We start from the raw sequence: 22,971 nt of genomic DNA, 5'->3' as shown, positions 1-22,971 counted from the left end.
GTGAAAGAAATCCAACTTTTTCCCTGTCAGTCCCCGGCACCACAACCAATATTTACCCATCGGTTGATTGACAAGGAAAAAGCCAAGCGTGGGATGGTAATTCACAGAAACCAAGTAATGGGGCTCTTTCTATGTTGGAGATGTGAGGTGGGCGACTTAATGACTAGGGGAGATGTGGTGGGTGAGATGCGTCCTTTGTGTTGCATGGTCCGTGTGAATGTTGTTGCTCAGCTGGTGGAGTGCAGCATGCTGTTAATTAGCCAGACGCTCCTGTTCTTAGGGAGGTGGATGATTGACAAGACGCCATCTGTGGCCACAGTGAGGAGGAGAACAAGTCAGACGGCTCTGTGTCCAAACATCTGTATTTATTTAAAACATAGAGCACCTGAATTGAATGATTTTACTACTCTTAGCATCTATCTATCTATCTATCTATCTATCTATCTATCTATCTATCTATCTATCTATCTATCTATCTATCTATCTATCTATCTATCTATCTATCTATCTATCTATCTATCTATCTATCTATCTATCTATCTATCTATCTATCTATCTATCTATCTATCTATCTATCTATCTATCTATCTATCTATCTATCTCCTTACTATCATTAAGTTTTTCCTTATTGTCTGCTGTATATCAATGCATACATAAGCTGTGGTAATGGATCAGTTCTGAATACACTGACTTTGCCCATGAGAGCTGAATGAGCCTGTAGATAGTTGGTAAACAATAGATAATTGGGATAATATATTGGAATTAGGCGTGCTTTGCAGTAAAGGACACGAGCAGGGGATTTGGAATTATAATAATCACTCATATGTAATTGTCACTCTAGTGTAGCATATCCTTTTTGGTAGACTGAATCTGGTGCTGGAATATCTGCAATTTCTAACAAATAAACCTTAATCTTTTAGATATAATTTACTGTGATATTATTAAGCATCGTAAGCTTACAATAACTAGATTTAAGCCATAGCTACTGACTCTAGCAACAGCAAAGTCTCCAGGTTAAATCTCTGTATTTACAGATACATTACAATAAAACACTGCTGCACCCACTACGTTTAACAGGCAATGTTATTGGGAGTATTTCTTAGAAAAACAAAGGTTGGATTGACTTGAAAAGAAAAACAAATGATTAATTCTTCATTCCCTGGATCTGAGTCATAGCTCTGAACACATAGTTTACTGAGCAGACGTTACAGCTTGCCCAAATAGTTTCAGAGAAGGGCTTAAAATCAATGTGCAATTAGGGGTGTCTTGTATCAGGCATGATGAATTATGCTCTCTGTTCTAAGGCTGCTCTATAGACACTTGATCAATCCAGATTCTGGGGTCGGGGAGAAATTGCTCTATTTCAAAGCCATTCAGTCGAATGTATTGATTAACCATTGCGCTCTGAATTGAAAGTCTGCTCCTTCCTGTTTTATGTAGTAAAGGTGTTGTAAGAAAGGTTACAGTTTGAGCCTGTTGACATTCATTAAACAAAGAAAGTGATACATTCATACCTTATCAAAGCTATTTTATGGTTCTTTTGCTTTTACGCAGTCTTGACTTTAAAGGAAAAACTGCACTATTTCACTCCAACAACCTGCCCTTACACCCTTAATTACCTGACACTTTTAAAATCCAAGTTCCTAGAATCTATTTCATAACACAAAAGATATGCCAATGAAAATAAATAAATAAAACTGCAGCCAATAATTTAAAACCCATTAACCCATTAAGTGCTACTAAAATAGATAAAATAAAACAAAAGTGGCAGCCTTTAAAGTGCAATACAATGCACTGTTAACTGGCACAAAAATGTGAGCTATAAACAGCTTTCATGGTACCTTATTAATAAAGATTCTGTAAACAGATCATCATAACCTTCAGCTACAGGAGCCAATCAACACTTTCCCATCAGGGTGGACCAAATGTAATTAGGGACTGAGGAATTGTCTTGTTTATATCACTGTAAACTCAATGAACCCCAGTTGGGGTGTTATTTACACTCTTGAAGTAGGCCAGACTGCGTTTGTGATTAAGGCTATGTTAATGCGATTCATATTACTTGGTGCAGCCTAAATAGTGTGTGCTACACCTTCCCTTAGGGAAAATCAGAGCTCTCAAGTTTGGAAATGCAGTATGTCTGTCTATCTTCCTCCCCTAAACGGAAAGTTCACTGTCTGGTTAGTGTCATCCCATCTCTCTCTGTCCTCCAGCTTTTGGCTTTGCTTTGTCAGGGTATCCTCCCACAGGCCCGTCAGACCGGGTGCTCTCTCAACAGGAACTTTATCTACCCTAAAATTGTGCACTCCAGGGACACGCTTTCTTCTTGCCAACACACTCTGCAGTCTTTCTGTCACACCACATGTGACTTGTGTACAGCACTGTGCAAAAGCTTCTACTTTAGATGTTTGGATTCTTATCACGTCATAACAGCATCAGTCATCATAAAGTCATTAAGAACTAACGTCAGAAACAAGAAGGACTCCTGCAACCGAATCTGTGCCCCCTTAGAAGCAGCATTGCCACTGGATAACTCTAAACTACATGTGCAGCAGTGTTCCCAGGATGGGTGGTGCATTTTTAAAAGCAACTAATTTAGTTAAGCTCTCTATTTTTACTACACCTTAGCTGTGAAGCTTAAACTTGCACAGCTCTGTATCGGCATCATAACCCATGAAAACACGTTTCAAACGATACAGATTGCTTGTAGAAATGCTCACTTTTGATTAAAACCACCATTTCAAGTTGTATTGCCCAGTTTCCCCTCAATGCAGGCCTTTAACCTGCAAACCTGAACACAACAATTATTTTATTGTTTTTTTTTTTTCAAAATCCAGCCATACTCAAAAACTGACATGCTTTTTTCAAACCCACACTAACAAACATGACAGTATGTGACTTTTTTTGTTTGCTTTTTTCATCTTGTTTTTTCTTTTCTTGATCAAGGACATATTATGTACATACAGATGTTATACTCCACTGAAAAAGACAGCAGAATCCCGTCATAGAGCAGAATATAAGTGACAAAGAAAAAAATCTACATAAAAGACAGATATATGGAGGATGTAAATGGGATTGAGACAGAAAAAAGAAGCACTGACCAAACAACCTGCTATTGTGCTTGAAATGGAATCCATCATTTTTTTTTCTTTTGGAGCAACAAGATACATGCACAAAGTGTGCTCTGTCACACAGACAACCCAAATTCATTCCAGAGAGCTAGACTTCTTGAGTACAACATGTAGTGTAGTATCGAGGGCCATTTAAACAAAGCTTCACAATCATTTCACTGCACACAATAAAAGTACAACAACAGACTTATTTGATATGAGCTTGTTAATGGCAGATAATTTAAGATATTACACCACAGCTCTAACCTTGACTGATATTTCTTGCACAGTAGAACTAGGGGTTATTGCTGGTTTGAAACAAAATTCAAACGAATAAAACACATTCAGACATTTGATTCAGTATTGAGAAATTCCCCTTTCAGGTCGCAGAAGTCAGGGTTCAGCCAGGGGTATATTCATTCCTCCATGCAGGCTTTTCATGGCAAATTTGCATATAGTCGCTGCATGTGAGTGGAACAGTGTTCAAAAGGGGAAATGACTGGCGTTATGTTGAAATACACACTTTCCTCCCTGTGTTTGTGCTGTGCAGGGGAAGTGGCTGAATAATTGTGCCATGGGGGTTTTGTAGTGCTCATGCCTGCATGTCACAGGTACACACTGGAGGGAGGGAGTACTAGCACACCAAGGCGAGGTTGTCCTTGAAGAGGATTCCTGTCAATGGCAGGATTGAGCTTGATTTATGGGGGCCATAACTGGGCGGCAGGAAGGACAGGTAGAGCCCGGGCTCCTTCACTTAGCCAGCCGCAGGTAATGGCTAATTACATCTTTATCTCCCTGTGGTCTGGTAGAACAAGAACTGACTTACAGCCACAACCAAAGACTGACATGGATCCAAACCATTTATCTAGCTGGTCGGAGAGGACGCACTCTGACAAGTGGACAAATGTGCAGTAAATGTGTGTTTGATGCAGTTACCAGCATGACAAAGACACTCAAATACATAAACTGCTGAAAATGATAAATTACATCACCATTCACTGCTTCTGGACTCAAATGAATATGATCTCTTTAAGTGTTTCAAATATGTCTTTAAAAAGCTTGTCATGGCAAAATAGAGCACATCACTTCGAAAACTTTACACCTTTTTTTGTTAATTTTTTTTTCTCTGAAGTTGTTCAATGTGTGAGTCAAGTACAAAAAACTATTTGTCCCACGTACGGCTCTTTACCATCAGATTTTGCTCATTTTTTTTTCTCACATGGAATTACTATTCAATTATTCAAATACTTATTAACATCATCGTCATCATCATCATCGGTAGTATTATTAACACCAAAAAAGTAAAAGCAGGTAACCTTGCAGAATAAAACAGACACAGTGCAGGGAGGAAGGGAGGGAGGAGTGTATGGACTCACAACAGGAACATCTCTAACCAGTACATGCTATCAACAAGCGACAAAGAGGACGGAGCCGCAGCTTTGAAACAGAAGATAATGTTGTCAGTGGACAGTCTCTTGCTGCTTCAGAAGACTGGAGCATAGTCGAGGCCTACTGGAGATGTTGTTGCCAACATGAAGTCACCGGCAAGGCCTCTTAACTGCATATATTTACACTGGAGGAAGAAGAGCAAGGGAATTGGGGTGGGGGGTTGACACATAGCAGAAGAACACTACAGCAATGCGAAGGGGGACTAGACATAGCACTTTGAACAGAAGGACTGAAGGGGTGGGGGGCTAAAAAGGTTTGGGTAGTGAGGGAGTCTACATGCGACACCTTAGTATAAATTCCCCAAGTTACATAAAGGGGTAGTTAAGACTGACGCCGTCACCACCCACCCTTTTTTATTTTTTTATACATTTTGACATCATTCATAGCAGCTTCACTGCTACACAGTTAAAACCAAAAAGCCATACATTTGTGTCAGTTGTTTTGTGTGTGTGTGTGATCAAAGAGTGACACTTCACAGGGCCACCAGTTGGACAATTTTCAAAAGGTCACATGACCACCAGAATCATATTATAACTATCATTTCCATAAATAACCACCAAAATACTGTGATTTCATGTATAATTTCCATAAGGCAAACATTGTAGGTCAGTCAATAGTCTGTGTAGTATCTTACATAAATGACCATCCAGTTGTTAGATTATCTATTATCTCGTTGATCACCAACACAGTCATCATTAATATACACTCTCTATTAACATTAGCCCAGTGATAATGTGGAAAACAAGGTGAGAAAGAAAAGTACCAAGTCAGACAAAGCTGCAAGGCATTCTGGGAGACAAAAAACCAAACAATTATTGTGTAAGAGAGCAAGAGAAGAGAAGACATCAACAATGAGTTGACCTCAAAATTGAATTGGGGTTGCAAGGGTTTTGGAGAGTGGGGGCAGGGAGTAGTCGTGTGTTTAATGCGATGATTCAATGGCTCCTGGAATAATGCATATTCTTTTAGTTCACAGTGATGGGTTCGTAATTAAAGAATTTCATATCCTTTTTCCTTCCATAGTGGGGGTGAGGGAGCGCAGGAACAAGTGGGGCTTTCAGGGACGTTTAAGGAGAATTCCAAACAGAGTGAGATCGTTACACCTTAAGGAGAAGGACAGCAGAGAGGGAAACCCACGCACACATGCTGACACTCAACCCTGCATGTAGACCGGTCCCTCGGCCCTGTAGGGCCCCCGGTCCTGGAGAGAAACAAAGCCGGTACAAAGAGAGAAGAAGAGGGGAAGCTACTGTTAGAATCACACAGAAAGCTGCAACCACAGAATGAAAAAAGTCCATGTTTGTAACAGCTTAGATATATTTTCTAAGGTGATGCCAAATGTTAAACAGTTTAATTTTCAATTCTGAAATGTTTTTTTTGCTTCCATAACTTCCAAAATACACATTTACACATTTTTTTTGTCAGTTTGAAAATTTCACGTTTATGTATGTCAAAATACAACATATTTTGTTATTTGCACATTCAAACACAGAATTTTAGATAACTTAACTAACCTAACCCCTAATCAATGTTTTTCAATATAAATACATGGAATTTTACAATCCATATCGTTAAAGTCCATTTACCTCAAATGTTTTCTTCCCATCTATATTCTGGGTTTGACACAGAACTTTGTTCATATCTCAATTTTAACAGGATTCATGGAATATTCTCTCTCTGAAATCATGGCAAATGTGGATTTTTTTTCAGGCTGTTACACTGTGTTCTGATTTCTGGAATAAAAAAGGAGGCGTACTAAAAAGAGGCGCAAAAACCTCTAGACTGCAATGTGTAACAACACATATTTTTGACACATGACATTTCACACTGGCATGAACACTTTAAACAATAGCTTACCTGTGTATTGAAGTGGTGATATAGTGTTTCTCAAAATTAAAACAAATTTTACTGCAGCTTTACAGTCCTTTTCTGTAATTGAATTGGTTTATTTAGGTGGGGATATTTTCATATTTGTTGCCTCGATGCTATTGTGTGAGTATCTGAACTTGTGCAATTGATGCAGACTTAAAAATGGATGTAGACTTAGAAAAGGGTTATATGGTAGGCTTTTGTATATAAATGTTAATATTTAACATGCTGTAAACATTCAGACTGTGTGCTTAAGCAATCAATACTAGGTGAAACTACGGCTGTCTAATGGGGGCTTTGCACAAAAAAATCTCATCATGTAAAATGTTAGCAGTTTCCCTTGTATGTGACTTGATATCAATGATGAAATGCATCCATCATTAGTTTTACTTAGCTTCATCTGTTTTTTTACATATCTGATGAGAAAGATTTATCAAATGTTTTAATTTAGTAACCTGTATTTGTTCAATTTCATGTTTTTTGTTAATATATAAAGGATAAACTTTTTGACCCATCAAACACGTTATGTTTTGACATGTCAAAAACTAATGCCATTAACCCTCTGAGGTCTATGATCCCGCCAGTGTGATCAGATCGCATGATGTCATTACGGCTCAGACCTCAGAGGGTTAATCAAGCACCACTCCATTTAATGGTACCAATGAGCATGCATGGCCAATTTTACCTTGAGGCACGTGAAACACACTTGACAAGCCACCCAAAATAATGATTTTAGTTAAACTTATGTTTATAAATTAAAATTCTAGAGGACCACTGAGACAATGTGTGCTATACTGTAATTCCATACATTAACAGGGTTTATCTCAATTTACAAAACCATTTAGTACTGCAATGGTATCGGAAAGAAAGGTTTAATAGTTGGTGGAAGGGGTTCATAAAAATGGTGACATATAGACATGTGTTGTTTGTGATAAGGTGGATAAAAAGCCAAGGGAATGCAAAACTGTCATCCCCTCAGCTGGGACACATTCGTTTGGACCCATGTAGCTGTTTGATTAGACTCTCTGACAGTGGTGTTAGAAATTGGGCACAAACGTGTTTCCTTATTTTTCAAGTTTTCCAGAGAGAGTATCGTTTAAAAAAATGCAAGAATTCAGAGCACATTTTTTTAAATAATTTTTTTATGATATCAGCACAGGATCAGGGTCAGAATGTAAATACAACTCACACAAAGTTTGGCTACATTTGTTTTGGCAAGTTGGTAGCTGTGGCAGAGCTATTTATTTCTTTTCTTTTCGTTTTGTTGCACTGACCTTTTTATCTTTCAAAGCCGACTGCATGCTGCATCTTTAATGGGGTTGAGGTCAGAACCGGGGCAGGCTATTACATGGGCTCAAAGTTAACTTTATCCAATAAATACATTGAAGTGTGTCTGAAATGTTTATCCTGTTGGAAAGTCCAGCTGTGTCCAGGCTCAGTATGTGGTTTGAGTTTGTGTTAAGGAAATCTGAGGTGATCTTCCTTCCTTATCATTCCATGCAATCTACCAGTTCCACTGTCAACAAAATAGCTCCAGAGAATGATGCTACCTCTACCATTATTATGGTTTTGTGGAGGAAGACAGACAGACGCTCATACCGCTGTTATTCAACTGGAGTTTTTAGGGTTGTGTCATGTCACATTTTGAGTTTTGTTTTCGGCTTGTCTTGTTTTCAGGTTTTAGGTTTATTTCTTGTCATGTTTTTATCCTTGCACATAATTAGGTTCATCCATGTCACCTGTCTTTGTTTCACAGCTGCAACCCATCACCAATCACCTCCCCCACAGTATTTTAGTTTCCAGGTTCCCTCAGTTCTGTGTCAGATCCTTGCCACCTTAGCATCGTTCATGTTGTCAGCTTGGTCTGTACTCGTTCTCGTTCATAGTCATTGTTTCATAGTTCATGCCAAGTTTTGTTTTGCTATTTATTCATAGCCATAGTTTCCTGTGTTTGGTTTTCCAGCTCAGCTGCGCCTTTTGTTTGTTTCTTTTGTTTTTGTGATAATAAATAAACTTTTCTTTATAATATCTGCATCCGGGTCCTCCCTCCACACTGCGCTTCGTGACAGATTGACTGTTTCGAAGCAAACATACAGTGTGCTGACACAACTATCCGATGATTTTGAAAGTGTAGTGTTGTGGGTTTAATATTACCTTTTATTGCACACATTCATGCATTGCGCTTATACAGAATTGATACACTCCTTTTTGAAGGGAATAAGCATTAACCCTACGGTGTGAAGGGTTAAAACAGTAAAGGGACTGAGTTGAGAGTTGAGAGAAATTGCTACATGCTTACAGGGAGAGTCAAGACAGGTGAGATGAAGCCTATAGTGGAAAATTACTGGACACAGTAATTCAGGGAGATAGGGAGGAGTTTTCCCACAAAGGGAGAAGGCATCTGACTGGAGCAGAGATGGGGTACGAGGCTGATATTGGACCAAGGAACTATCAGGGAAAGTCAAGTCTAAACCACAGCTTCTCCCCAACTTTTGGACCAATAATGTTCACATAGGTCCACAAGTGCTGTGTAACTTGAACCTTGAATGATTTAATAACTTCTGAACTAGACTTGGAGTTTGTATTTCCTCTCTCAGACAAATGAACACTTCAGTAGGTGCATGGAAACTTTTAACTGTTACTATAACTTTCATCAAAAAGTTGGAACAGGTCCATGTTTACCACAGTGTAACATCCATTCTTCTTTTTCAATAAGTCCACATCTGGGAACTGAGAAGACCAGCTGCTGGACCTTTGGGACAGGAATGTTGTCCCAGTCTTGTCTGATACAAGTTTCTAGCTGTCCTGGGTGTTCTTTCTACTTTTTTGTGTTTCATGATGCATCAAATATTTTCAGTGTGTGTAAGGTCTGGTCTGCAGGCAGGTCAGTGTTGCCTGAGGGCCTCAAGATAATGAGCATCCAATATTGATTTTCAGCTGTGCCCCATGTGCACAGAGATGTCTTCAGATTCTCTCAATCTTTTGCATTTTCACATTGAGAAACATTATTCTCAAATTGTTCCAGAATTCGAACCCCTGCTTATCTTTATTTCTGAGAGACTCTGCCTCTTTGAACTGCACTTTTCTTATATCCAATCATGTTACTGACCAGTTGCCAGTTATCTAATTAGTTGCAATTATTTCTTTTTAATTCCACTTACTTTTCCAGCCTATTCTTACCCCCGCCCAAACTTTTGTTTAGACATGTTGCTGCCATCAAATTCATGAGCCAATATTTCTCCTGAAATAGCAAAATATCTCACTTTCAACATTTCTATGTTCTATTGTGAATAAAATGTCGGTCTGTACTGGTGTTCCAGCAGCTCTCAGTTTATAGGACACATGTCCCTCAGTGGTTCTTGAGATGATCATGAAACTTTGAGTTACTAAATGAAAACTATAAGTTGATGCATGTGTATGTTTGAGCATGTTTTTATAAAGCTCTGGGATGATTTGAGAAAGCTCATACATGAATAAAACTTCTCTAAAGTATCATAGAGTAGTATGTTTTTCTATTAGAGATGTAATATGTGATAGACTGGTGACCTGTCCAGAATGCAAACTTGCTCAAAGGCAGCTGGAAAAGACTCCAGGCCCTTGAAATGTAGCAACAGCATTTCCGAGTTAACAAAAAAATATGTGAATTTGTCCAGGAAGCAAAATAAATACAATTACTCTTCTATATACAATCAACAATATGCTATTTGAACCAGGGCAGTGGATACTTGAAAGGGCAACAGTGGGAGACCTTAATTAACCTTCTCTCTTCCTCTGCTGTGCTGTTATGCAGTTACTAGATATCAAAACATCTAACCTAGCACCCTATACTGTTTGGTATCATTGTAAGGTGAAGGCCAGAACAGGCTGGTAGTAGCCTCAGTAATAAATTAATTTATTACAATAATTACAATATGTCAATGTCGATGTGTTGGTGGGGGGCTGATGTATAAACGATACATGTGACACCTTTAAAATGTTAAAAAAGAGGTAAAAATGCAGAAAAATAAAGTCAGGAAAGGCAATGACAGTGAAAAACTGCATATGAATAGAAATACCACTGAGTGTGTGACTATGGTCTGATTTTCTGTGCCCAGTCCAGGACAGAAAGGGGTTTGTTGTGTTGTAATGATAGCAGTAGAAGATTAGGAGGGAAAGAGGAGGCAGAGGGACAGATGATGGAGAGATAGGCTGACAGAAGTGGCAGCGGTGGTGGAAAAAGGGAGCAGGAAGATGTATGGGCCTAACGGAGGAGTGAGTCATTGAAGGGAGACTGGGCGAGATAATGGGTAAAGGAATGAAGGAAGAAAGAGGATAGATGAAGGGCTCACTTAAGATGGTAATGCCGAATGCACTAAAGGGAGTAGGGTGGAGTTAGGGTGAAGGGAAATAGAAGGGTAGGAAATCGCTCATTGGAAATGGTTGATGTAAACGGGGCTCTGAGAGAAATGACAAGTTCTTGGGTAACGGGACAGAGCAGAGCGACACAGGAATGTGGACGAGATGGAGGGTGAGGTGTGTACGTTTAGAAGAGAAAGAGGCTGTAATATAGGCAGGCAAAGCTTTAATGGAGCGGAGAATAAAGAAAATAAGAAGAGGGAGTGAAGAGAAGGCTGAGAAAATGCTTTGCAGTGTGCAGAGCAAAAACAGACCGTGCAAGCAGAGGAAAATAGTGACATTGCATATCTTTTTGAAGTAGAACGTCTGTTCTAACTATTGATAGTCCTATAAAATAAATGGAAGTGCATTTGTGAAGTCTTGCTCGTAGTGAAATGCACCGGCATGAAGTGGGTTTTGTGTGACAACTTACGAAACAGCAGCATACTGGCGTTGGAAGCACCCAGGCGGTTTGAGGCAAAGCAAGTGTAGTTGCCAAAATGTTTCTCTGTCACATTGGTGAACAACAACAGCGAGCGTGTCTTCTCGTTTTTGATCCTTAAGGTGTTGTCATTTTCTACCGGCCTTGGTGGCAGCGGTGTTGGTGCAGAAGGAAATGAATAGGAAGAAAAAGAAAAAAGGAAAGATAATACAACAAACTTCACACATAGGGACTCAGTTTGCGTAAGAGAATTCATGTATGCCTTTTTCTTGTGACAGCCATACAACATAGTTTCCTCAAAAAATTGTCTCACCTTATATTAATAATGAAATCTCACTCCTATTGGGGCCTATTAAACTCTATTAGCAGCTCTCACTGGTGGGCAAAGCCTTGTCTTGATACCTCTGTATCTCGGTGGGCCTGTTGCCAAACACATGCCACTCATGTAAGCTCTCTGGAACCTTTTGTAAATTTCACAGGAATAGTTTATGTACAGATTGTAAATACAAATTAATCTCAGATATATTTCAGTGTCAGAGGAGAGGTACAATGACAGCCAAGACCACACCCACAGTAAGACAGTCAAATCCGAATGCTGTTGAGTGGAAAACATATATGTTGTCATTTAAATGTTTTCAGTTAAGTGTTCATGGTCACTTAAAACAGTCTGTTTTACAAATATCCAACCCGTGAAAAATAGTAAGAACAAAATTTATTTTGATCCCGAGCTCTTGGCTAAACCTCATAACATAGTTATAGAGGTAAACCTCATAACATAGTTTTAGAGTTTTAGCCTTCAATGAAGCACTCAACACAGCAGAGCCAATGGTAAAAAGAGGCAAGGTCGTCTAACAAAGCAGTGTTTTGTTTATCTGAAACTGAAAAGTAATGATTCAAGATTTGTAAGGATATGTGTAAAAAATACCAGCTTTTGAGTAAAGATATTTGTCTACATTAATTTGCCCCAACAGCAATAGAAATTCTATAATCTTCCTCCTGTTGGATGACAAAATAACATGTTTGAAAGAACATATGCAAAAAGGTCACTGTGCTGAGTCACAACTGATGAAATGAAAGAACCCAATATGCTCTGTTGCTCCTCATTGGGTTTAATACTGTTAACTCGTATTTCCTCTTCCTTGTTGGCGTAAGATTAAAAGCGATAATGGTTTGATTGTAGCTCATGAAAACTCCTTAACTTATCAGGCAAATTCATGTTTAAAATATGTTTAATAGATCTTAGATGTTTAGTTTAGGCTAATGCCTTTATGTGTCAATCAATAGTACAAACACAAATAATGCCCTGGGCATCAGTCATACTCGTGTTGTCTATTATCACCTATCATTCTTTTATCATTCTTTACAGGAGCAGTGTGCAGGTTATGTGTTTAGACTGTTCATTATGGGATACATTGTGCTGCACCAAACATGCCGTTGCAGCATAATGGACATATAGAAGAGAATCTGCGGATATAATTTGATGTAATCATGGACAGTGTTAGAAGGTATTTCTTGAAATGAATCCTCTTAAATGTTAAACACTGGAACTTTAACACCAATACAGACCACAGGCCAATAATTAATGCATGCGAAGATACTACAAGACACCCATATAAAAATAAGCTTACCATTCAACACTCATTGAAGTAGTAATTGAATTTACATAATTTTTATATATAATTTAATAATATAATTTTTAACATTTGCATAATGGTTGCTGAGTAATGCAATTCACTGTCAATTTCTGATCATTACCATTTAACTAAAAAAAATGTTATTCAGATTCATTTTATCAGGGAGTTTTACAGTGCTTATGATGAAATGTTAGCTGATTTTATGCATTTTTAACATTTTGAAATTTTGAAAACACTGCAGCCTCCAATAATGAGCATAGTTTGAAAAGCTCAGTATTCCAGGTCAAAACTTAGAGCCACTCTGAAACATTTTTCAAAAATCTTTTCACTGAGATGGGAAGAGAGAGAAAACAGGCATTGTATATTCAGCTGGCGTGGTGTGAATGTAATTTAATAAATTATCTCTGAATTTGTTTGTGGTCTCACCTGTGATCGTCTCTGTACCATTCAAAGGTGGCTGGTGGGACGGCCATTGCTTCACAGCGCAAGATGGCTGTCTTTCCCAAATGGGCAGGCATGTTTTTCATGTCCGTGATCATGGGAGGGTCTGGCGGAGAAAATTAAGAAGTAAAGGTCAAGCAAACAGAGAGACAGGGGAGTCAATAATTAGTACACAAGTGCTTTCACATGAAAGACAAGTCATGTCTAACTGGGTTTGTGCAAAAGGTTGAAAACTACCCGCTGAGAACTAAATTACGATATACAAATAATAATGCATGTACAGAATTTACATATATTATTAATATATAACTATGCATATCAGGTTCAGACGAATTATCACCACAGGGCTATTGTGTCCTGCATATGGAGGGGTACTTACAGTAGACTGTGACTTTGACCTTGCGCTGGTCAGGCGGAGCCACACCGTTGTGGGCGATGCATTCATAATCCTCGGCCTGATGCCTCTTGATTTCCGTAATGTCTAAGAACTCCCCCTCGCTCACCAGTCCATCTAATTGTAAAATGGGTGAAGCCAAAGGTCACACTAAATCAAATGCAAGGTAACTCTATAGATTTATGGTTTACTATTTGAGATACAGCATCAGACCACTGACAAATACACTTATGGCTGATGAAATTTAAGAGGATGGGGAAGGCCAATATGCAGGTAACGGCAAATAAAACATTATTCGATTCTTCTTTGGAATATTGGCATGAAGAGCTGAGTGATGCGAAAATCAATAACATGATAATTAATCCTGTAATGACATCCTGAAACAGTTAACAACAGCACAAAAAGTTATTACATGATGATGCTGAATTATCAACAAGCCCTAATTAAATATCTGTAATCAAAGAAAAATACATCAGTGTTCAGTACTTTTTCTGAAGCAGGTTTGCTCAGTAAAATAATGAGTAAGAAGGTGATTTTTTATCATTATTATTTTTTTTGTAGAAATGTGTGTAACATTTTATAGGTTCTCCTGATGCAACCAAAGGAGCTACAACCAGGAAAACAGGAACAGAGGTGTTATGGATCCGCTGGGCCCTGTGTGTTGTGGGATGGGGTCCTCTCAGATATATAATCTGAATGATCTGCAAAAATGCTTGGGTAGGTGAATGAGAATGCCAGGATGCAGGTTGTCCCCAGCACAACATTGCATTGTAACAAGATGAGAGGTGTTACTCACTTTACATGTCAGTAGTTTTAATGTTTTGCCTGATTGGTGTAAGTGACACCTTTGCTTTTTAGTGTCTGGGGAAATTGAGCTTTATTTGAAAGCACTGGATGCAGCAGGGGGTGATGACTAATTCACCACATTACATGGTGAGAAGAATATTTGGCTGTTATTTGATTTTGACAAACTCCCAGGTGCAGCAAAAACCAAATTAGTCAGTCTCGCACTTTTGCTCTTTTTCCTTGGGCGACGAACTGCCACAAAATCTCTTCAGAGTCGAGGGGACGCGCTACAAGTTATTACTCCTTCATGTGAGGGACTGGATGCTGGGGGTGTTATGGCTCGACAGTGGCAGAGAGAGAAGAAGAATGAGAATGAGAGTGCACTCCCTCCTCCCTTAGCAGGCCTTAGCAGCCAGCCGTCTCACAGCCTCTAAAACCATTAAGCCTTTCTTTTAACCCATTAAAGAAGTCAGACTGTGGAACACAGCATAATATATAATCTCACGACTAACAAGGAAATCCAGCTCTTAAATTGCTGATCACTTTTCCCATTTGAAGCCCCCCCCCCCCTTCTCTTTTAAGGCTTAAAAAAACACACACACCCCAGCCACTGTCAATCAGTAGACCTTTAACTCTGCTTACAAACGGCTCCTGTACACGTTTGAGGGCAACACCAATGCAAACACACACAAAAAAGACTCTAAATGCCACGATTATTCCTGACAGAGATTAGCGCTGCGCTTCTAATTGAAGATTATACTGGAGGATTATTAGTGAGGCTACTGAGCTGGAGACGATTATTTGCAGCTGCTGCGGTGCAGGCTGAGCAACGAACGACAACCGCAGTGATGGCTGCATGTGCCACCAGAGAAACTGCCGGCAGGGGCTGGCTGATGTTTTGTGGTGTGTGCAATGTATTCACTCATTCCATTAGTTTGATAAATATAGCTCTCTTGTGACATCTCTGTCAAGCAAGCAGAGCATCCAACTTTGCCAGAGGAGGGGGGGTGTGGTGACGCAAAGGGGAAAACCGATGACTTCAAAGAAATATAAAGGACATGGGAAATATAACATGAGAATTTTCAACCACCACAGTGCGCTTTTTAGACACAGAGGGTGATTATTTTCCAGAGATACTCTGCAGGAGACCGAAAGAGATAAACAGAAATAAGATAAAGGAGAATGAGAGAAACAGCAACATAGAAAGAAAAGCAGTGAGAGGTGTCGAGCTGGTTATTTGATATGGTTTGTTCTTTCACTGACTTTTCATCGACAGCTTTTACAGAATGTATGCCGTAAGACAACCCTCTCGCTCTCCTTCCCCTGAGATCTGCAAGCCTGCATTTCACACCTTTCACTTTGGTTGGAGATCATATCTTAGCAGGGCTGGCCCCTGGCACTCCTACAATGGTTGGTAAAATATAGCTCCATCAACCACTTATGGCTTTTGAAGGATCCTGACCACCAGAGATAGTTGGATGGCACCTTAGAGGAGAGTGGGAAGTGTGAATGAAAAGTGGGGTAAGTGGATCAGGAGTACAGGCTTTCCCTACAGTGGAAATGGGCTCTTTTTTCCCTGTGATCCTCAGGGTGCTTGATTTTTGATCACCTCTTATCCATTTCCATTACAAAAACTGCAGTCAAGGCAGATATGTCTGATGTCAGGTTGAAGCAGAGAAAGACAGACAACCCCTTACAGTTATAAGCAAGAGTTGGTGGCTGAAATGCATGTTATTTGAGCTGAAATTTGCAGGAGGACCTGTCAACCCTTAGAGCTCGTCACACACACGTAAACCTTTTCAGATATTGCTTCAGATTATTACTTATATTTTGTGTTTCATCTTCACAAAATCCAATGAAAAGATCAAAACCCATAATTATTTAATTCCACTAACAAGTAGGCCCATTGTCTGTGTAGCCAAAGCGTGGTGAAGCTTGTTCTGCTCCCACTGAGATCCATTATAGTCTAAAACCATGCTGGGTGACATGTTCGTTTATTATCTTAAGCACAGCCACGGTGGGTTATTTTAAGTTAATCCAACACACTGCTGATGTAAATACTCATGAACATGTAGTAATCAAATACAGTATACAAATGCCAATAAACACTGTCACTTTTTGCACAATAACATGCTCAGTTCTTTTACAAAATCACTAACTTTTTTAAAAATGTTTTAAAGTGTTGCTTAAATTTCAGCAATTTAGCTGTTTATATTGTCTGCTGCAATTTTTTTTTAACCTTTTTCAAAATGAGACACTTTGATGAGACTCAACTGTAGTGCATAAGTATGTACTCAAGGGCTTGAAATGGAAAGCAAACTGGAAACGATGTTGCCTGAAAAAAGGAAAGAACGCTACACCTTCTGTATGTGTTTGTGTGTATCTTGTTTATCACACCTTTAAATTCTACATCTTAGTTCTCATAGATTAAGAGTCCGTAAGTGCAGAGATGTGTGTTTCTCCACATGATGGGTGCATATCTTATGACTTTCCATCTTGTCCTATCACTTTTTTCTCAGCCCACCTGTCCATCACTTGTCACTGATCAACTTTACTCAGTATATGGAATCCCATTCCTGATCTTTACAGTCATTCCTGCCTCATCAGTGGGAGCTGAGGACTGTCCCACTGTCACAACATCAAGTGAGTTCTTTATGCAAACTTTGAATAAGACTGCATTTCTATAGATTTTGCCTGAGGGAATTACCCACAGTTCACAGTGCCATGTGACATGCAGGGTTACCAGGGAAGCCTGAAGGAATTTTAAATCTAAAGGTGAACAAACAAGCATAGAGGTAGCAACCAGCCCTAAGGTAAGAAGAAAAAAGTAAGTTTGTATATAAGTATAAACATGAAGCTCATTGCTGGTTTATAACAAGAACTGTGTTGTTTTTTTAATAATAGCATACAGTGAATTCCAAAAGGTTTCATCATATCTTATTCAGAAATAACGGTTTTGTCCAAAACCTACAATAGTGCACATATGTTTTCATATTGTCAAGCTAAAGTGATGTGTTGTGAAGTGTTGTCCATTCCTTTTGATATTTCAGGCCCCCTCAGCCAAAGTCCCATTATTTAATTGTGTTAAAGTGTTGAGATAGATCTTGAGGGTTGTCCACCATTATTCATCCCTGTACTTCAAAAATAGAGATGATGTTTTTGCATGAGATTACAAATTCATATTTGTACAAATGTGAATGTGTGACAGTTGTTCTCTAAATCCTCCTAAAAACTCATAGTGAAAGATGGGCTTTAAATAGTCTTTCTGCAAATTTTACACTGTTCCCTCTGAAAGTTTGATCCTTCCAGACCTCAACTTGACCACTTCTTTTACAGCTCTCTCTTAATTACATTACTAACTGAGGAAAAAATTACCAAAAACCTGTTGTTGATAACCTCCTCCTGGTTTTTGAGCATAATTTTTTTTTTTAGAGTTAGCAAGTTTAGAGAGTCAGAGAAGTTTTGGAACAACAAACCTCACAAGCTAATTGTCCGAAACTTTGGAAAAAGCTTCATTTTCTAGGAGAGATAAAACTTTTGGTTCCGTTTTAATTTCTAATCTAAACTGAAAAAGACAAAAAATAGTACAATAGTCTTGCAGACAAAAAAGAAAAGTAGGTTTCTTTAACTTTATGCTTTCTGGAGATCAGTTTATCTTCCACTTAGGTAACAGTTCATATAAATATACATATTTTTTGGGATGCCAAAACTTATTCATGCAACTTTATTTTGTTTCAGCCTACCTCCTATTTGGTTTTGTTTGCCTCAGTTTCTCTAGCAAAACCCAAAGCAGAAAATGTCCATTACAGCTTCTCTGTTGAGTTGTCAACCTTCGCATCCACACACCTTCCAGAAATACCATACCACAATCTATTGTAAACAACCTGTCACATATATAGAACACATGCTGTGTGCAAATTGTATCCTTATCATCCCATCTCTGACTTTTTAGCTTGCACCAGATGCACATGCCACCACCACAGGCATCTATTCATGTTAAGTCTGCGTGAATGCCTGTTTTAATGACTGGCATGTCAAATGATAAGCCTGTGTAACACTAATGTTTTTAACTGAATGAGACAAAATGATTGTTTGTCCCTCTGTGGGTTAACTGATTGATGCCAGAGAGAGTGAGTGGGTGAAACAGATTATATCTGAGCTTTGGTGAGGATGATAGAGGAGGTGGTGCCTGCAAATAACAGTGAAGCTCAGTATCACTTTCACATGCAAGTAAAATCCAATGTAATTGCAGAGAAATTGCAAAGGGGTCAGAGACTTTTACCAGGTCTCCCTGACCTCTGCTGAGTGCGCCTCCTCCTAATCCACAACCTCCACAAGCAACAAACATACATTTTCAGCTCAACTTAAACTCCTTTCCTCACTGACCCTCCCTGCATTTTCTCTCTGCAGTCTGGGTAATGGGGACAGATGGCTGGCTGCTTCTTGCTGTTTCTTTGGGCATGACAACCCCTCCCCTATCTCCAATGCCCCTGGTCTCCTGCAACTGATGGCTTGGTTGCAGAGACTCCTACGGAATAGCAATGTGGACCCTATCTCATTCTCTGCAAGCTGAGGGGTTATGAGGGGGTAGGGAAGGGAGTGAGGAAAGCAGTGATGGTGGGGGCAGTTAGAGAGGGAGGATTACTGCTGACAGAGGAGAAATGCTGTAGGCTTTCAAGTGAGGACAACCAGGCAGAGTTTGTGATGTAAAGTTGTGCCGCTGTGTGTGTTTGTTGCAGGTGTGTGTTCATGCATGCTTTTCTTTTCTCCTCTATATTTTTGCTGTGTATGTGGGTGTGTGTGATCGCTGCCTGAGGTACTGTAATGTACTGTGTAGGTTCACAAACACTAACTGGGCAGAGGACATTGTGTGTAGGCAAACCTGGGGACAAACACAGAAGAGGAGGGGGTATAGACCTGAGGAAGGCCAAACCTGCCTGTAAGTACAGCTGTACAGTAAGCTGTGCATTTACTGGCCTAACATTATAATGAAAGCGTGTTGAGTAGTTGCTCACTCTGACCTATTTATTATTGTTATTTTGCTGCTGCCTTTCATCTGTGTTGCTGCTGTTGTAGTCAAGCTACAAGTCAGCCAATGTATTGCATAATAAATACGGTTTTAACTGTGACTGAGCTAACTTTCAGAACACCGAAAAGCCTTACTCTGTTCACAGCCCACTGTAAATTCATCTGTCAGATTCAATACTGCCTTAAAAAATACTACTCGGACACACACATGCTGATATTACACACAACAAAGTGCACGCACTGGTCATAGAGCTCTAGGGTTAAAGTTTATCCAACACAAGGAAGGAAACACAGAAAACGACACAAGAAAATCAAATATTTTATCAGCAATGATCATAGTTCAAGCAGTCCGTGAGAATTTGAACTATTAGTGTCTGCTGACATTACTGACCACCTTCAGACATGTCACATGCATAAATAGAGCGATACCTGCAAGCTAGTTCGGGCAGGCAACTTAAGCTGCTCTGCTGCCTGTCATGTGATGTGTCTCATACTCTACATACTTATCAAAGCACCCCTCCAATCTAGGTGGGGTGGTCTTATTTAAGCTTTTACCATGACATCCAAGAATCTTCACATTCCCTCCAGTTTTTCAGCTGCAGTACCTTCTGTTGGGTTTGGGGGTTTACAGTAAGAAATGTTATACTAAGGTTTGGCCATCTGAAATTCAGACTTTTGACTCCAATCTAAATCTATATCTACATTTCAGATTTACTGTATTGTTGTCGCTTACGTTTTACGCGGCAGCAGATGGTCCAGGGCACAAATAGTAGTATTCTCCAACATGCGACTACAGTGAATAATAAGGCGGCTTAAAGATGCCAATAATAAAGTCTCATGTATTGTATTATTATCATATATCTTGCATCTTGGATCATTTTGTTTTGCAAGCTGCTTCATCTCTGGCCATGAGAATCCTATCGCTGATGCTCTCTCACTTCAGTTTCAGGTATTGAGATCTTTGTGCCTTAATAACAGGCATGCCCTGAGGGAATGATAAAACACTGTCTCTCACTCTTTCACTGTGTAGAAATTGGTGTAGAAAATTAAATCAGGGTTATTTTAGCAGTGTCATTAATGGCCTTTGAGTTTTAATATTCTACACAATCTCACTCTCTGATTTGTCCATTAAAGAACACATATACAAGATTTTCTTGAAACACTCAAAGTCAGATAGATCTAGCCAAGCCAGCCAAATTACCATTGCTAAAACTAACACTGGCTTTTGTGCTTTTCCACTGAAGTTTTAAATCTTTTCCCCAGACAAAACCATCATCATGCTTGTTCATCACTGAAAATTGCATGCCCATCTCAAGGTCGTGGTTCACTTAAAAAATAAATCAAGCACAGCAAGAACTGCTGCTCTTCACCTCGCACTGCAATGCTTATAATCCTGGGGCACTGGTCATCCTCTGCCTACCAACGTTGTGAGGCTTACCATGAACAGAAAATCATGTCTGCTCAAAAACTCATGAGGTCTCTAATTTAAGTTTTTAATGGGAATTTTCAAATCACCTTGTCTATTCTTTTCTTGTATTTCAGGTGGTTTGCTGGGTTATTCTGCAAAGCTATGCCTCATTGCAGTTCTCACCACATAATATGTTCCCCTCGAGCCGAGGTGCTTGTGGAGAATGGCCACACAGCAGCTGGTGTCAAGGCCCACACATAGCAGTTTCACAAGGTATTATATTCCCCTTGAGCTGAGGTGCTCACAAGGAATGGCCACAGCAGCTAAGCTCTGAATCTTTGCCGTTTTGGGGGGGCAAAAGCAATTTCCTTTATCACTCCCAAATCTAATTGAGAAAAGCATACATAAGGAGTGATGAGGCCGAAGCCCAAAGTTAAATCAAATACTTCAATAAAAGTTTATAAACATTAACATATGAGTTGTTTGACTGAAATTGAAGGCAAGAACAACTTTGCCACCAGAGAAGATGAACAACTAATTGTGTTGCTGGAGAGACATGGGTTTCCACACACACTTTCTTTTATATATTAAAGGGAACATACTATCCAAAAAAAGAGACTTTATCTGTACTTGGGAGCATATATTTTGGTGTTTGAAGTTACAACCAACTCTAAAATAAAAAACAAAAACGAAAAAAAACACAACCTTGTTATTTTGTTTGGTACCACCTTGGTATGAAAATATCAGCAAACGTTTCAAATTTGCAGTGGATTTGTACATCAAGCATTTATAGCTCACAGTGGAATTATTCAGCCTTCATCTTTTTCTCAACTCAACCTCAACTTTAAATCATGCTGCATTCAATATACTTTGGAAGAGGGAGGTTGAAACTCTTTTGTTTCTCTTTTAACAGCAAATTATCTTCAGGAGTTATATAAGTGATTTAAGTCACTCAACTTAAGAAACAAATTAACTAATAATGCTCTACCAGGTCTTTGTTCAATATTTTATGTGCAGACTAGGATATCTGATTTCTTATTAGCGTTCTTCAACTTCTTCCCCCACCTAACAGTTGGAAATCCTGATTTCCTATCATTGAGAGTAGGACTATACAAAGATCCACTACTGCAAAAACAAAATTGTAACGTGTGAAAAGTTCTTAACAATTCACTTCCAAAAACAATGACAGTCAGAGTTCATTGAGCTGAAATGTGTAGTGATTTATTACTGGAACTTTAACCTGCTGTATAGCTGGATGTTATGTTCTGTAGTGTGATGTTTTAACATCATGGGCAAAGTTCAATCCAAAAAAGATTATGCCAAAAAAAAGATTTTGTCAGAAAGAAATAAAACCAGCAGAAGACAGGGATGTAGTTGAGTTCAGGGGACACACCCTGTCCGAAAACTTGCTGCTCTGGAAATTGGTATAAATTCATAGTGGAAAAAAAAACTGTTGGACTGTCTTTCTGTGGTATTTTGACCAAAGCGTGCCATGGACATGTCATCAGGAAATTGTGTTAGCATGTCAGAAATGAGCATACGGTACTAACTGGAGTTAGACAACAAACGTCAGTGTGACTGCATTATAATAAAGGCTTGAGGATATACAGATATTTAATTATATTGAATATTTCTGAAAAAAATAAGCATTTTCAGCTCTCTAATACATCAGGTTTGGAGCGGTAAATGTGTAGACATGTAGATATGTTGTTTTAAAAAACAACAAAATATCAAGTTCAATAATTCATTACCAAATTCCATTTAAAGAATGAGTCACATTGCAGGTTTAATGAGCTAATATGCACATTTCAGGTTAATATTTCAATGTGTTTATGAATTATTGTATTCCATACATCCATTTTATATACCCGCTTAATCCAACTCAGGGTTGTGGGGGGCTGGAGCCTATCCCAGCTGTCATTAGGGCGAGAGGCAGGGTACACCCTGGACAGGTCACCAATCCATCACAGGGCCACACAGAGACAAACGAAACAAACAATCATCAATGCTCACACTCACTCCCACGGTCAACTTAG

General features: G+C 39.1%; 1 protein-coding gene across 1 annotated transcript in view; it reads right to left on the bottom strand.

The window, feature by feature from the left end:
- Positions 1-508: 508 nt before the first annotated feature.
- The window catches only part of iglon5 (IgLON family member 5), a 123,692-nt gene continuing 101,229 nt past the window's right edge, over positions 509-22,971 (bottom strand). The window contains exons 5-8 of the mRNA XM_072393796.1: positions 13,699-13,830; positions 13,305-13,425; positions 11,236-11,387; positions 509-5,760 (exon numbers count right to left, since the gene is read on the bottom strand). Coding sequence (XP_072249897.1) covers positions 5,657-5,760; positions 11,236-11,387; positions 13,305-13,425; positions 13,699-13,830 — 509 coding nt within the window. The 3' untranslated portion in view covers positions 509-5,656. The remainder of the gene's footprint in view (positions 5,761-11,235; positions 11,388-13,304; positions 13,426-13,698; positions 13,831-22,971) is intronic.

This window comes from Leuresthes tenuis, unplaced genomic scaffold (genome assembly GCF_036924035.1).
Source record: "Leuresthes tenuis unplaced genomic scaffold, fLeuTen1.0.hap1 SCAF_10, whole genome shotgun sequence".
Classification (NCBI taxonomy): Eukaryota; Metazoa; Chordata; class Actinopteri; order Atheriniformes; family Atherinopsidae; genus Leuresthes; species Leuresthes tenuis.
This window is presented reverse-complemented; position numbering and strand designations above follow the sequence as displayed.